Source organism: Delphinapterus leucas, chromosome 18 (assembly GCF_059928025.1).
Source record: "Delphinapterus leucas isolate spDelLeu-1000000601 "Yukka" chromosome 18, BTC_Dleu_Yukka2, whole genome shotgun sequence".
NCBI lineage: Eukaryota > Metazoa > Chordata > Mammalia > Artiodactyla > Monodontidae > Delphinapterus > Delphinapterus leucas.
Window position 1 is genome coordinate 28,806,792 of NC_143146.1, and position 17,046 is coordinate 28,823,837.

Here is a 17,046-nt window from a genome sequence, read left to right on the forward strand (position 1 = left end):
GGTCAGAGGCCTTAAAACTCGAAGGGGAAGAGAACATACCTGTGAACAGTGGGTTAGTTATCCCTCTGAAATCTCTACCCTCTAGAACAGTACTGTCCAATAGTAATATAATGTAACCCACGTATGTAATTTAAGTGTTTCTATTAGCCACATTAAAAAGATAGAAACAGATGAAGTTAATTTTAATAATGGATTTTTCTCAGTATATCCAGAAAATAATTTCAACATGTAATCAATATAAAATTATTAAGAAAATTTATACTCTTGTTTTTAATACTAAGTTTTCAAAATCCAGTGTGTATTTTATATTTCCAGCACATCTTAAGTCACACCAACCCCATTTCAGGAGCTCAGTAGTCACATGTGGCTAGTGGCTGCCATATTGGACAGTGCAGCTGGAGAACTGGGGCTAGTACAGTGCCCCAGGGTCTTGCCCTGTAGTCAGATGTGTGGCAGCCATCCTTGGGCAGTGAAAGAGAGGCAAAAAATGAGGAGCCAGGGAGTTTTCTCTGGTGGCCGAGTATTGGTCCCATGCTGGTAACTTTTGAGGACTCATTTACAACAAACAATAGATACTTGATAAATATTGGTTAAATGAATGCTGAATGAATACACAATTCATACAGTTAAATTTTTGTATCATGGAAAATTGTTGATGTTAATGGGTATTAGGCGTAATAAAGAAGCAAAGTAGAAGAGAAATACTGGAAATTTTGTTTCATCTGTAGAAGCAGCCGTATTTCTCTTATGCTTAATTTTGCACTTCATTACCATGAAGTATATTAATGGATATACATATCATACCAAAGATATCATTTTGGCTTGAGTGCACTCTAATACAAAAAATGTATATCAGTATTCATACTTTTTACTAATCTAGTATGTTTTATTTTATGAAACTTAAAATCATACGTAGTACCGGTTGCCTGGTGTTTTGCAGAAAGATGCATATTTCAGTGTTTTTGGTCACAAATACAAATTAATATTCTTTGGATTTACATTTTTATTTTGTCTTGCTTGAGAATTGTTTCTTATAGATTTTCTAGTTGGTACTTTTTGCTGACAAGCTAAACATGATCATTCTGAATAATTTTTTTCTTATAAATGATATATTAATAAAGTATCTTGTCTGTTTTGTGTTTGAGACATTTAAAAATGTCTTTTTGTGTTTTTCTTCTCTTGACTAGGTGCCAATGATACTAAATTCACTACAGAGAAGTGTACAGGCAGTGTTGGTGGGAAAAATTCAAATTCAGGACTGGTTTAGCAATGGCATTAAGAAAGCAGCTTTAATGCACAAGTGGCCATTAAAAGAAATATCTGTTGATGAAGATGATCAATGTCTACTTCAGAATGATGGATTTTTTCTTTATCTGTTATGCAAAGACGGATTATACAAAATAGGCTCTGGATACAGTGGAACAGTTAGGGTAGGTGATTCCTTACAGCTCTTAATCATAGTGGAAGTCATGTCTAATACTGAATTGTGTTCTGTTTGCTTCTTGCTTTATTTTTAGAGCACCATCTGATTTTGATGTAATATTATTTCTTTGAAAATCAAAATGGAACATACATATTAAATGTCATTCATCCATTTATGTTATTTTTCACTGATTATTAATTACAAAATTGTTGATAGAACTAACTTTTGTTGTTTCACAGGGCCATATATATAATTCTACATCTCGCATCAGAAACAGAAAAGAAAAAAAGTCTTGGTTAGGGTATGCTCAGGTAGGAGAATATCCACAATAAACCAAACTTTTCTTTCTTATCTTTTAAAATATGTGGTCCATATTTGTTTAATCAATAAATAATATCACTTCTATTTAAACAGATAGAGCATATTTTTTAATAATATGACTGTAACAGTGGTATGGTGTAGTATAAAGAACATTGACTTAGAATTCATGAGAGATTTACTTTTAGGTCTGGCCCTGCTTCTTACTAGCTGTGTGTCTGTGGACAACTCAGCTAATTTATTTGATCCTGTGTGATTTAGCTGTAAAATGGGAACAAGTATGTCTTCTGTTGGAGTTCCTGTTTAAGAGAGCCCCTAGTTAAGAATCAGAGACCACCTTTATCATTTACAAATCTGAATTAGGAATGTAACTGTGACCCAAAGCCAAATTAGAGCTTTTTACCACAAATTCCTTCATTCTAAGTCTAGATCAGTACACTCCGGGGAACAGTGTGTGGCCTGCCCAGTAGATAGCTGCCTGCATGGAGGACCATGCAGAGTATCACCAATGAGAGAAAAGAGCTAGGCCCATATTGCTCTTAATGCTGTGATCTCATCACCTGACTGACACGGCCAAATGGGTGTCAGCAGTTGGATGCATGAAGCAAACGAATGATGAAGCAAATGAATGATGGTCAGAGGGCCAGAAGTGTTTATTTCTATACTATCCTTTTCTGAGAAGTGAAGCCCAAGTTTCCTTGTGGCAGAATATAGAATAAAGATGTCCCTGCACTCCTGTCTTGCCTAGCTCAAAGTTTGTTGTCAGCATCAGATGAAAAAAGATATTTGAAAGCATTCTGAAAATTAAAAAAATTATTGTTGCATGAAAAATAATCTTACTCAACTTTTGGGGAGATTTTGAAATTAAATTTTAAATATCAAATTAATTACTCAGTAATTGTCTTTTAAAACATAACCTGGTTTAAAATATCAAATTTTTATTTGCCACTGCTGTATTTTATCTAACAAATAATAACATGGGAAATACATTTACAGAAATATGTGCAATGACATATCATTCTATCTAAAACCACTACTGATTTTTAAATATTAACCTAAATATTTGTGAAGGAAACAGCAGTCATTTCTATTATTTACTTGGCAAGTGATATGATAATTTTGACCAAAATAACCAAAATGTTTTTACTGTCTTGTGTGGTGTATCTGAGAATTAATAGGTTAAATTGATACTCAGTGGTGTATAATACCTCCTCTTATTAAAGTATCAATATACTCAGGTTCTTCTGTTTTAAATCTTTAGTGTATTTTAGACATCAATATTGATGTATTATTGTACCTCAAAAAACTGTAATACAGACCTCTATGGCTACTTTTTCTACTAAGTGGTTAATGAAAAAATATTTTAACATATAACATAGCAAAATTTTTTGTTGTTATCAGGGTTATTTATTGTATAGAGATATGAATAACCACAGCATGACAGCCATAAGAATAAGCCCTGAAACACTGGAACAGGATGGTACTGTAATGCTACCAGGTATGTTACTCAACTAGTCATCTGTTTTCTTCACAGGTGATTTTAAGAGATGTGCATGTTAGGCCACTGAGATATATAAAGAATGGTTAGCAAGGAATAGTGCTTGCTTACAAATGGGTTAAAGAAATCTTAACATGCAAAGCATTTTATAGTCTATATAAAATTAATGCATCTGAGAAAAACAGATACCATAAATATAGTATGAAGTGTTTTAATACTTGTTTTCAAATTCTTGCCCAAATTCTGTAGCCTGACCGCCCCCCCCCCACCCTTACCCCACTCTGACTGCTTCAACTCCTCAATTAGTGGGGAGATGTTGCTTTGTTGCTCTTAATAAATCCACGACTCTGGCTCTCAAATAACCTTGATGTAAAGAACCTTCTGTTTATTTTGACTTTACCAACAGTGTACTTTGGGTTTTCCTCTTTATTTTAAAGTGTTTTCAGAGACAGATTTTAGGGTGGGTCAGGAATTTTAAAAATTCTATCATTTATACTTTTTAATAATACTCTGGTAAGCCATTTTGGACAGAATTCATTTTGCTTTAATTTTGAGGTTGTACATATGTATTTATCCTTCAGATCACTGTGCTGTCTAAGTTCTTAGGCAGTGAATCTTAAATTTTATGGAACACCGGGCAAATGCATAGTATATTCTCCATTGTAAGGTATTTGAATTTGCTTATATCTTTAATACATTCTAAAGGAGCTTGTTTATACTAAAATCTTGAATGTTTAATGTATCTACCAACAATTTCATGGTAAGCAGCAATATTACTTCAAGGCACGTGGCCATCTGAAAATGACTGAGAACTTCTGAAGAACACATTGAAAAGGATAATTGCTCCCTGGCTGCTTGTTAATTTTTAAGATATTTTTATAACTTCATCAAACATTTACTTGAATATTACTTTGTCTACATATATCTAAGTTAGTGTACCTGATGCCATGTTAAGGTAAATGTCACATTTCATGTGTGTTTCATAAATAAAGCTACTTTGGAAAACAGATAACTTATTAAAGCCATTTTGTAAATAACTGTCTGTTTTCAGATATGTCTACAGGGTTTTATTTGTTTGTTTATTTGTTTGTTTTTTAATCATCACAAGCCCCAGGCCATGTCTCTGGTCCTAACGATGATGCTGATGGTTATGATAATAACAATAATAATAATAAAAATATTTTGAAATAATAACATGTACCCCCATATATTAAAAGTAATCATATTTATTGTACAACTATTATATAAGCAAAACAAAATAAAAATTAATTGTAACCCCACTTCCCATCTATAAACACTACCAACATATCAGTGAATATCCTTCCTGTCTTTTTCCTGTGTATATTATGTACATACTTGTACAAAAGTGATTGTATGCTACATACTGCTTTTTTAAGCTACCCCTTTCACTTAATAGTACAAAAGTGATTGTATGCTACATACTGCTTTTTTAAGCTACCCCTTTCACTTAATATTCTGAATATATTTCCAGGCCATTAACTAGTCTTCTGTAACATCATTTTAATGTTATAAAATATATTCCATTGATTAATATTTGAAATGGAGGTCCCATCTAATTTTTTGCAATGTATAATAAATTTCACTGCAAATGGGCATCCCTATCGCTCTGTCTTTGTGCAGGTCATTTTAGGATGTCTTGGAAGAAAAATTGTTAATCCTTCCGTGACTCCCTGCGCAACAGATGAATACTAATGTAAAGGGTTTACTTCTGAAAAACCCTGATCATTCAACAGAGATTGTGACTGAGAAAGACCATTTGAAAATGGTCTACTTACAGCCCTTTTATTTATTCCATCATGGTAAAAAATGACTTGTTAATGTTTCAGTTTAAATCCCTCTACTTCATTTAACATATGAAATGCACCTTTTAACAATACAAATGTGGCTTTCTGTGTTTCACAAATATGTACCGTATTCATGGTGAAGAAGGAACCAGACTGGGGGAGATAGTCCCATGTTGTGTATCTTGATATTTTCCCGAAGATGCTGTCTTATAACGTTACATGAAGGATACAGAAAGGATAAAGAGAAAAATCTTTTTGAAGTCACGCAGCAGGAAGACTTGCCTTCAAGCCTGAAGAAGCCTGTTGTCATTTTTCCTTTTCTTTGACCTGGGAGGCAGTTTCTTTAATAGTCCTTTTTTCCCTAGCTAGGGGCAACTCTGCTCTGTAGCTTTCCCATCAAGAAGGAGCAGAAGTGAACTGTCAGGTTTATAGATGGTAATGAATACCACGTTTACGATTGACAGAAATCTGGTAATTCCTTGAGCCTCATGTTCCAACTTGTCTTATAGACTAGTTTATAAATAAGTTATTTTCAACCCAGCACTGATGAGCTGAAAACATACTTTTTTTTCCCCTGTTGTCATTTAGCCTTGATATGTTGGCATACCTTTTATATTGTATCCCTGTGTTTACTCTTCGTGTCTGGTGACAGGTTGCCTCAGATCATGAGGGTTTTTGCTACTCTTCTTGCGCCGCTTCAGTCCTCACCCCTGCGTTTATCTGAAATTATAATGAGTTTTTCTTCTTTGCTTTTTAGTTTAAAATCTTACAGCTTAGAGCTTGAGAAGCATCTTTCTTGCGCCTCTTTGTATTCTGTACAGTGGACTAGGAACTCTTTCTTTCGATTTCTCCTCTCTTTGATTACCAAGTCTCTTGGGCTACCAGTGGGCCTTGTCTCCCAGTTTCTATTTCCAGTTTGTGATCACTGAATTCTCTATTTGGTAAGGGTCTGCCTGTGTTTTGCGTATTTATAATAAGGAAGTATGCTAGTATGAAGCTCCTGGGCAAAGATATAGAGTAACTCAGCTTACTTGGGTGGGCTCCATTCCTGCATTCCAAAACCGGAATTTTATGTTTTGCTGATTCAGGTGCAAATAGAAATGAAATATTATTTTTTGGTATTGTAATTAATGGAGAGATTCATCCTAGTTCTCTGCAGTTATTTTGGGAAATGTGTGTGCTTTTAGACTTGCTTGCTGAACATTTGTTTTTCCAAAAGGATACAGTTTATACTTAGATATTGAGTTGCTTGTAGTTTCATGTTATTTAGTAGCAACCACTAACACACTGTCCCACCGGTCCTTCTGTAATACTGGTATCCCTTGTTGCAATTACACTTGTGCATTATTTTGATCAAATTATATAGTGCACTGTTCCACAGAGATATATACAGTATTGATGAAATATGGCATTTCAGCCAAAATATATGAAAACTTTCAGACAAAAAGAAACACATAACCATAGATTTGTTCTATGAAGGGTGAACATTTAAAAAGTGTATAGCATGCTAAATGCTAATAAATACTGGGAATAAGCGTTAACCTTAAGTGGAAACGGTACAGCCAGTTCTATATTATAAAGCAAGGGATATCTGTAGTTGGACACCACAGACCTCAAATGCAGAAGCTTTAGGTCTATCTGTATTTTTCTGTGACACTAATGACTGTGATGTATGTCTGAAGGTAGAGTGTTGCCTACCTCGCATGGATTGTATTGAATTGATTATAACCACATTATAGTTTGTTCATTGTGGTGCATGTTTATTATCAGACTGTATCTAATACTAGTTCATTTTGAAATTAGGTGGGCTCTCAGGTCCTTGATTATGGAAGATTTATAAATGTAAGCACAAAATGTAATGCGTATTATTAGTTGGATTGTTTAGTTTCTGCTAATTTGTAACTCTTTATTAAAAAGCACAGTCTCCCTTTGAGTTTAAATTACCTTTATTGTGTGGAGAACTCTCATTCTGACTTCAACAGAGGAGTAAAGTCACTTTGTGAGGTGTTTATTTATATTGTAATGTAATTGCTGTTTCTTCCTCTTGCACAGATTGTCACACTGAAGGTCAAAATATTTTATTCACTGATGGAGAATATATTAATCAGATAGCTGCTTCCAGAGATGTAAGTATTCTGAGTCATGAGAAGCTGGTATAAATGGAATCTTTTTCTCGTAAATCATTTGATTTTTATTAGATGGAAAGTAGAGCCTTAGAAGATCAATTCATGTAACAAAATACTGTGGATGTTTTATTTCTCTTAGGATGGCTTTGTTGTCAGAATATTTGCCACAAGCACTGAGCCTGTGCTACAACAAGAATTACAACTTAAGCTGGCCAGAAAATGCTTGCATGCCTGTGGTATCTCACTATTTGATCTGGAAAAGGACTTGCATATTATAAGTAAGATGGTCAAAAAAACCTTTCTCCTACATTTTAATTTTCAGATTCTTTATTCTTTAGAAAACTAACATTGTGTTTTCAACATTGTAGCTTATATTAGGTAGCTATTTTGCTGTCTGTTACTATGAAGCACACTTAACGAATTGATATGTACAAATAACTAGGAGTAACTTGAAGCCTTTGATTTTTATTTGAACAGGCTTTCAGGATAGTCATAGAATGGTCCCGTGGATTGTGAAAATGGTAATTGGCCTATCGTTTGATTTAAGAATCTTTCATTTGGATACAGAAATGCAGACGTCCACAGAATATTTCTTGGACTTAGTATACTTACTCTTGCAGTGTCATAGTAGTAGTTAGGATTACTAGTTTCCATGAGGGTCTCAATTTTGGTTTGCCGTACTGTTCCTGGTTTAATAATTCCATTTATTAACTTGTGGGATTCCTTGCAAGACCCAACTTTTTGACTGTTATTAAATTTATTAAACTTCATTAGTGATTTACTTTGCATTTGTGTAGTATTTTTGTTTTTCCAGAGAAAAATATTGTATTGAACTCATAGTTTTTGGGTTTCAGAATCCCATAAGCTCATTAGTAGTTTGTATAATTGCACAAACTCATAAAATGTGCTATATATGATTATTTACTCATAGTTTCACAATTTGAAAATGTGCATAAGGGTTTTTGTGTGTATGTGCACACATATGTATTCAAATTCATGGATTAGCTACGTGAAATGTTCTCCTATAGAAAAAAGCTTGGAACAGGGAATCTGAAATACCTTAATTCAGATATCTGAATGGCATTGTTCAAGCCCAGACACTTCATGTCAGGACTTACTTCACCAAGCTTTATATATTTGCTCATTTGTAAGCCAAGCAGTATAGTTGTGAGGATCAAATAGGAAAAGGCTCATGCATTCTATAATGCCTGATAGCTAATAGATGCCCAATGAAAATTAGTTCATTCATTAATTCAAGAAATATGGCTGACATTGATTTAAACAATTTTTTTAACATTAAAAAAATAATTTGGCACTAATTTGAAACAAATTAAGGAGCTTATGGTAACTTTATCTTTCCTTGGAGTAATGTGGCTACTGTTAATATTTTTTTAAATTGAGGCATATGACATACCCTGTCATCCTTGTTTTTGAGTGATACTAATTGAATTGACTTTTTCATCACTCAAACTAACACAAGTTGTGCTTGAAATTATTTTTATTTATTTATTTATTTTTTGCTTGAAATTATTCATATTAAAAATATAACAGTATTTATTAAGTCTTGTTGTATTATCAGGTACTGGATTTGATGAGGAGTCAGCAATTCTTGGTGCAGGACGAGAGTTTGCACTAATGAAAACAGCAAATGGAAAGGTAAATTCTTTTAGGATTAAAAATTACATTATCTGCTTTAAGAGATAGTTGGTATAATCAGTTGATTAGCTTACATAGTTCACATGTTTAAACATAATCGTATTTTAAAGTTTGATTAAAATTTTTTTATATAGTAAAATTTTATGTTGAAATAATATAAAAGAAAACTGTAACATTTGAGTATAAAACTTCATAAACTTTATAAAATTTAACCTTTTTACAGATATTTACTTTAATTATGGAGCTCTTTGTGTAATTTTTTGAGCTGGGGTGAATTCACATTTGGGTTTATTTTGAATAGGTTATCCCTTGCCAATTTTTGTAAATGTGCAGACACATATAGAGTACGAGGTGGGGAAAGTAGGAGCATGTACAATTAAGTTATAGATTGTAGAGATCTATTTATAGAGACGGAAGATTTTTTTCTTATCTGGTGGGTGTGAGGATAAAGTAAGGTAATTAAAAGAATGCTGAAAATTAAAATTATGAGGCATATACAGTATATTTGTATGTAAGCCTTTTTTCACTGGGAAAAATGAATTGACAGTTTTATGAATTTCCTTCTGTTGTATGTTTGGAGTATATTTATGGCATGTATTTATTCATACCTATTCAGGATACTTATGAAAGATGATAAGTATCCTGAGTAGATATGAAAAAACTATTGTGAACTGTATATTTTTGGAAAAATATGCCTATTTCTCTCCTGTTCAGCTCTCAGAAGTTGAATAGTAGTAAAGAAAGAGTTTGAGTTCTTGTTATTTTCAATAAAGTATGGAGGTTTTTTTCTCTCATGTGAAACCTGGTGCACTACTTCAAAAGGCACTATAATTCCTTTTTTTTTTTTAATGTGTTAAGATATATTACACTGGCAAATACCAGAGTCTCGGAATCAAACAAGGGGGTCCTTCAGCAGGAAAATGGGTTGAGCTACCGATTACGAAATCCCCAAAGATTGTGCACTTCTCAGTTGGACATGATGGCTCTCATGCCCTGTTAGTTGCAGAAGATGGAAGCATATTCTTTACAGGATCTGCTAGTAAAGGAGAAGATGGAGAGTCAAGTGAGTGGACTATTCAGTAAAAATACTGTGGAATTTATTAACATAAGATATATCAATTTCAACAGCACTAACCCTCCCAAGTTAATAGAAGGTTTTATATTGAGGAATATTCAGTTAATGGTTGCAGTGTACTGTTCATTAAAGAACTATGATTGCTGATTTCATACTAGAGTTCATATTCATGAATTTTTATATGCCTTATGCATTACATACATGGCTACTTATCTGTTTTGTCAATTGGTGTTATTTTTAAAAATTTATTCCAATATATTATTTTAGAAAGAATATTTTAGAAGTAATATATTGGAAATTTTGCAAAGAGTATATATTTCACAATGAGGTAAACCTTATGTAAATTGTATAATAGTGTCAGTTATGAAACACTGTTCTTGGTGTTATTTCATTGTGATAAAATTCCTAAGCAATGAAAAATTAAAGGATTTTTATTGTTTATCTCTTAGCTTTCCTATGCTTCTGTTCAGTTTTCCTCAAAGGGTCATTTTTCTGTTTTTGTAACTTCTCTTGTACATTATACATTGTAGCAGTTGGGGTAGCATCTTATGAGGATTAGGTTTGAAGTCAACATCTAATGTAGAAATCATGTGTAAATAAATGTTATCCTGAAAAAAATCCCTTCAAATAACCATGAAGTGTATTACCATACCTCAGAAACTTCAGCCCAGCCAGTTTTTCCTTCTAGCGTTTGGAGGACATCATTCTTCCTTTGCTTAAGCACCAGATAACTTAGTTGTTGTATATAAGTATATAGATCATGTTATAAGAAAAGTTATAGTGGTATTTTAATCCCAGAATTGTACCCAACACAGCAATATGTTTTTAATCAGAAGGGCATGCAAAAACTGGGATTGACTAAGGGAACAAAAGATTGGCATTTCCCATCTTTTGCTCAATTCAGGGATTTAGTTTTTGAGAGCAGAGGCTGCTTAAATCATCTACGTTTAAATTTGTTTGCTCTCCCTCCATATGCATATTTCCTTTCAATCTCTGACTAGGTGTAGCTGCTTAATAAATATGTGTTGAATGAATGAGGAACTGATTTTTCTTTCCAGGATCTATTGGAGGAATACATGTGCAATAGAGTTTGAGAGTAAAGGGATTTAAAAAAATTATATATATATTTATTATATATATATAACTTTATATATTTATATTTTATATAAATATAATATATATATATGATAATGGAATGGTATTGATAATATAAGTGCTAATCTAGAGATTGGGCTCCCCAGAAGTTTGGTAGAAAATTGGTGTTTCTTATTGGGAATTTCAGTGTACTACAAAGAAGAGGATCTGATAGCAACAGCCGAATAGACATTTAATGAGATGAGGCTTTCAGATTGACTCATTTAATTGACATGTTGGGAAGCCCAGGCCTTTGTGAAAATAAATAAATAAAGTGTATGATAAGTGAAGATGATATGTTTTTCCTTGGGCTTTATATACAAATCATTATTTTTATTTGTACATAGATGCCTTAAATTAATTTTTTTTTTAAGCTAAGAGCAGACGGCAATCAAAACCTTATAAACCTAAAAAGATAATTAAGATGGAAGGGAAGATTGTGGTGTATACAGCCTGCAATAATGGAAGTAGTTCTGTTATTTCTAAAGATGGAGAGCTCTACATGTTTGGAAAAGATGCCATCTACTCTGATAGTTCAAGTAAGTTAACCTTAAACACCGTTTCACTTTTATGCACAGAAAGTCCTATACTAGACTTTATGTATTAAAAAGATATATCTAGAAAATTAACATTTGTAGCACGCTTTCTCTACATTTTTCACATTTCTTTATAAGTACAGTGTTTTGTTCTTCCTTCCTGCCTTATTGCTGGGAACAGTGTCACTAGTTTCCTGCAGAGCTAATCATGGGGCTTGACTAGGGCAGCTCTACCTTAGCTGTTACTTTCTCTGGAAAGCTCTCCCTAGGCTCGGTTAGACGCTCATGTGACATGTTCCTGGTGGTACCCTGGGGACATGGTTTTCATAACTTAGCGAATTTATAACTGATGGATTATTTATCTCCTCCTATTGTTAGGTAGTTAGAGAAAAGCTCTCTCTCTCTTATTTACTATTATATCCCCAGTGCCCAGCACAGTGTCTGGTGCATGGTCGGGTCTCAGGAATTACTTGTTAAGTGACTGAGTGACTGATAACTACAAGTAGTGGATATGAGGGATAGAACTAGCCAAATAAAGGGTTTTATATTTATAAACTGTAATCTCAAAAACTTGTCATATTTTGTTTCTAGCATTTAGAAATGAGTATAATGATTGTGGCAACCCACTTGGAAGGATTTTATATGAAGTAAATATGTAACAAGCCTATACATTTCTCTGTAAAAAGGAATTCAGAATTAACGAAGTTTCTGATTAGAGGCTTAGGTGGTTGTCTCATGCGGGGGAAATGACATATATCAAACGTTTATAACTGTCCATTATTAATTTGAACTGTGCTCAGGTGACTTATGAGATGGTTTAATGTGGTAATATCTAGAGTCTCAATTGGCCTCACCTGTCAGAGTGAATCAAAATTTGGAGGTGGGCTCATGTATAGTTTAAAAATAATATTCAGTGTAACTATTGCTTGCTAAAATCCTCTTGGCTAAGGCTTATGGAAACTTGTGCATTTATTCAGCATATAGTTATTGAGAACTAACAATTTGTCAGGGATTGGTGGACCAGACAGACATGATCCCTTTCCCTTTGAGGCTCTGAGAGACAGTTGGACATTACAGAACTTAAGTGTTAGAGATCTGTGGTCTAATGGTTATGGATATAGACTCAGACCCTGGCATGGCCACTTTTTATTTGGCTAACTAGCTTAAATTACATAACTTTTCAGAGCTTTTCTTAACTTTTCATTTTTTTTTCCACCTGTAAAAGGGAGCTAATGATAATACCTGCTTCCTATGGTTCTTCTAAGGTTATAGGAGATAATGCTTATGAAATGCTTAGAACAGAGCCTGGCACATGTAAGGGCTCAAGACATGTCAGCTAATACTGTTAATAATAGTAAATACTATTTCTGTATATACATATCTTTTTCAAGTATGCTAAATACTAACAATGGGAGTTTTTGAGGTATCCTTAACCAAAAGACTTAAGTTAGTATAGGGTGAAAGGGAAGGTCACCTTAAGGAAGTGGTATCTGAACTAATAATATAGAATAGTTTTGCCAAAGTGTGGTATGAGAATTATATTATTTGTGATTTAAATAAAACAAATACTTCAACTTTTTAAAAATGTTTATATTTTAGTGTATGTTATAAATACTCAACAATCTTTGATTTTTACTGTTATTACTACTGAATAAGGTTAAAATGCTTTAGTCAAATTTAAAATTGACGCAAAAAATATTAAGATAATATGAGTGGCACTTGGATATGGCAACTATAATGAATGCAATATGTGAATAAGTGAAATTTAGGAACTACCTGTACGTTGGATTGTGGAAGAAAGCATTGTAGATTAAAAATGATCGAAAAATACTGCTTTGGAAAATCTCGCAGGTTTCTACAAAAACAATGTTATTTCAGAATACTCTGGTGAGTATTTTACTCTGTTTTGCTGAGGCAGGTCAAAGCAAGTAAAGTACATGATTCAAAGGTTCCTTTGTTCTTGGGTCAGGAAAGTTTGAAATCTAGTGACCCTTCTGAGAATTGTTGAGAGGTGCTGCCACTTAGAGCAAGCGTTCAGGAGAAGCAGGCTTGAGCTAAATGCCAGAGTAAAGATTTGTCCCAAGTCTAGATGATAACATTTTAAGATTTTGAAGCTTCATTAAAAAATTATAAAATTAATTTACTGATACCCTGCCCATCTTTTGGCTACTATTTCCCATTTTGGTGGATTATTTTATCCCAGAAATGAAAAGTTCTGCGTTGAAGTGGTCCTTTCACGTTACTGATGATTTAGTAGGCCCAGAAAGGCTTCTTTTGTTGTTTTCTTACCAAGTTTGTATCTTTCCTGTAGGTTTGGTAACAGATTTGAAGGGCCATTTTGTAACTCAGGTAGCTATGGGCAAAGCTCATACTTGTGTTTTAATGAAGAATGGAGAAGTTTGGACATTTGGTGTGAATAATAAAGGACAATGTGGACGAGACACTGGTGCCATGAACCAAGGTGGGAAAGGTAGGTGTTTAATGTGTGGATATTAAATTTTGTGTTGTTTTTTTCAATAGTTTTTCAGAACACCGTGGTGAAGAATCTTACTCTTTAAAAAACAAGTGGCTTTTTGATTTCATACTTAAAAATTATGAAAACTACTAAATTTCTTATTTATTTGTCAGTCTATCACTCACTGGAATAATCAATATACTTTAGACTTCTAATTTCTGAGCAAATGAGCTTGCTTACTTGTATTTTTTTCTTAATTTTATATGAAATGTAATAGCACTTCCTTGATTTAGCATCTTTAGTGGTTGAATTATCTCAGAAAAGTGCATTTTTGAAACTCTTTGTTATTCGGTCCTTTCATACCCCATGTTTTAGTTATAACAATTTTTGGCAGCAGTCTATCTGCAAATATTATCTTCCTGTTTAACAGCATGTACTACCTGTAATTTAATCAGTTCTTGACAACTAAGAGTGATCTGTAAGAATACTTGACCTTTTATCAAGAGTGAAATTGTAGATGCACCTTATATACTGTATCCTTTGCCCCAACATTCAGGCTGTTGAAGAAGGATGAGAGGGGTTAATCCTTTTCCATGTTTGTTGTGGGTTTTTTGTTTGTTTGTTTTTTGGTTATAGTTGTGTCTACCTCATTCTTACTCTCAGGTTTTACTTCTAGCTGCTATCAGTGTTGTCCTGTACCCTTCACTCCAATTTCAGGTTTTCTCTTTTTAATTTTGTATGGATGGAGAATAGGAAATAGAGACATATTATTAGAATTAAGCACTAAACTGTGTTTAAAGCATGAATGGGTTTGAGGATTAATATTTGTATAAATTAACAAAAACAAGTTTAGTCTTTTGGGGGACTTCTTGATGGCAGGCTCATCTGGATATCAGGAGCCCTCTATTTTTTTCTTCACCTTATTTATATTTGTATGTATTTAAAATACTTTAATTTTTAAAAGAGCAAGTCTACTAGAGCATATTGATTTTAAAGAAGAGGGAAGAACAAAATGAAATGAATTACTCCAAAATGGAAATTTTTTTTCTTCTTGCTGAACTCATAAGCCATGGATTTGGATAACACCTACTAGGCATAAAGGAGGGAAGCAGCTTAGTTTTCTATATATAGTATAAATATAGATTAAATTATATTTTATAAGAGTTCTGAACTGAATAAAACTGTTCTTTATTATCCTGAAACTATGTTTACACCTATGTTCTGGATTCTTAAGGTAAATTTTGTAATAACCAAAATGAAATTGTTAAAAGTTGTTTTTACTTATAAATCACACCCACTCTGTTAGTAAGTAATGCATTAGAAAGCAGACTGGTAGCCGTAAGACACATAATGAATACAGATTGCAGAGTTGCAAAGAAATAAAGGATTTTTTAAAAGATGTTTTTAAAAAGAAAACAGGAAAAGTACAGAAAATAATATTGCAGTGTAAAAAAATTGTGTATCTACCACTATGTCTTACCATTTTTCAGTAAAAAAAATATATAGATAAGATTCAAGTGGCCCACGTTCCCCTTCTAAGACTTATTATTGTACTCCATCTCTCTCCAGAGTTAGTCATGGTCATGATTTTGATTAATATCCTTTCGGTCATGTTCCTGTATTTGTACTTGTTTTTATATATTTTGTATATTATATGCTCATACTTTACACATAAAAAGATGATTTTTATAAGTGCTAATCTATTTATATTTTTCTGTAAATTTTTTTTTTAATCTCACCATTGTGTTTGAAATATAGTGACACTGGTACATATAAATCTAGATGACTCATGTTAACTGCTGTGTAATAAACCGTGCGACTAACATATCGCAGTTTATCCATTCTCCTGCTGATAGATGAGTTATTTCCAGTTTTTCACTATTATAAATAATTTTAAAACCTCCTTTATTCATGTTTCCTGGCAGAAGTGTGTGAGACTTTTCTCTAGTGTTGTAGATTTCAGCTTTGCTAGATTTTTCTTGAAAGAGGTTGTACCAATGGATATTCTTAGAAGGAAAGTCTGATTTTCCATATCACACTAATAGTATTATTGACAGACTGATTTTTGTCATTTTGATGGCTATGACATGGTTTTTCATTGTAATTTTTTGTTATATTGAAGTATAACGTACATGCAGAAAAGTACACATAGCGTAAGTGCACATCTTGATGAATTGTCACAAAATGAACAACACATTCATGTAATCAGCACCAAGATCAGGAATATTACCAGCATCCCAGGAAGCCCCCACTTATGTGCCTCTCCAGTTACTATCTACCTCTCCACTTAACACTATAAATTAGTTTTGCATACATTTGTACTTTATGTAAATGGAATCATGTAGTATGAGTTCTTTCGTGTCTAGTTTCTTTTCATTCAGCTTTATGAGATTCATCCGTATTGTTGCCAGCTAGTTATATATTGTTCACTCTCATCGTTGTATAGTATTAAATTGTGTGACTATACCACAGTTATAAAATCTTTTCTAGTATTATGGACATTGGGGTAGTTTCTAGTTTGGCTTGTGTTAGTGTTGCTGTGAACATTCTAGTAAATGTTGGTGAAAATATGAGTGCCCCTTTTTTGGGTATTTAACTAGGAGTAGAATTACTGAGTCTCTCTTGTAATTTGCATTCCCTCAACTATTAATAGTGAGTTAGATTCTCTTCAAACTTTTCTTGTTTGCTTGCCTTTTTTCCTATTGATTTGTAGGAATTTTTTGTATATTGTATTGTATGCCTTGCAAATATCTTTGACCAACCTGTGACTTATCTTTTACATTTATTTATGGTTTCATTTGTTATATATAATTTCAAAATTTTGACAAGTTCTTCATTGTCTTTCCTTACAAATTTTTGCTTTATGTAGTCAGGTTGGGGCCTTTATTTTCCATGTGAATTAGAATCAGTTTTTTTACTTGTCACTGTGATTGGGATTGCTTTGAATTTAGAGATTAATTTGAGCATGATAGTTATAGTACTGTTGGGATGATTAAATGAGTAATACATATAGAGCCAGT

General features: G+C 33.0%; 1 protein-coding gene across 19 annotated transcripts in view; it reads left to right on the plus strand.

The window, feature by feature from the left end:
* Positions 1 to 17,046, plus strand: part of MYCBP2 (MYC binding protein 2) — a 276,112-nt gene that overhangs the window by 61,591 nt on the left and 197,475 nt on the right. For 18 of the 19 annotated variants that reach the window (XM_089899231.1, XM_089899222.1, XM_089899228.1 and 15 more), the window contains 9 exons: positions 1,188 to 1,430; positions 1,663 to 1,734; positions 3,143 to 3,239; positions 7,097 to 7,170; positions 7,310 to 7,448; positions 8,750 to 8,826; positions 9,685 to 9,889; positions 11,410 to 11,574; positions 13,883 to 14,041. In XM_089899231.1, the coding sequence (XP_089755357.1) occupies positions 1,188 to 1,430; positions 1,663 to 1,734; positions 3,143 to 3,239; positions 7,097 to 7,170; positions 7,310 to 7,448; positions 8,750 to 8,826; positions 9,685 to 9,889; positions 11,410 to 11,574; positions 13,883 to 14,041 (1,231 nt within the window). The remainder of the gene's footprint in view (positions 1 to 1,187; positions 1,431 to 1,662; positions 1,735 to 3,142; positions 3,240 to 7,096; positions 7,171 to 7,309; positions 7,449 to 8,749; positions 8,827 to 9,684; positions 9,890 to 11,409; positions 11,575 to 13,882; positions 14,042 to 17,046) is intronic. The other variant, XM_089899224.1, reaches the window with a different exon arrangement.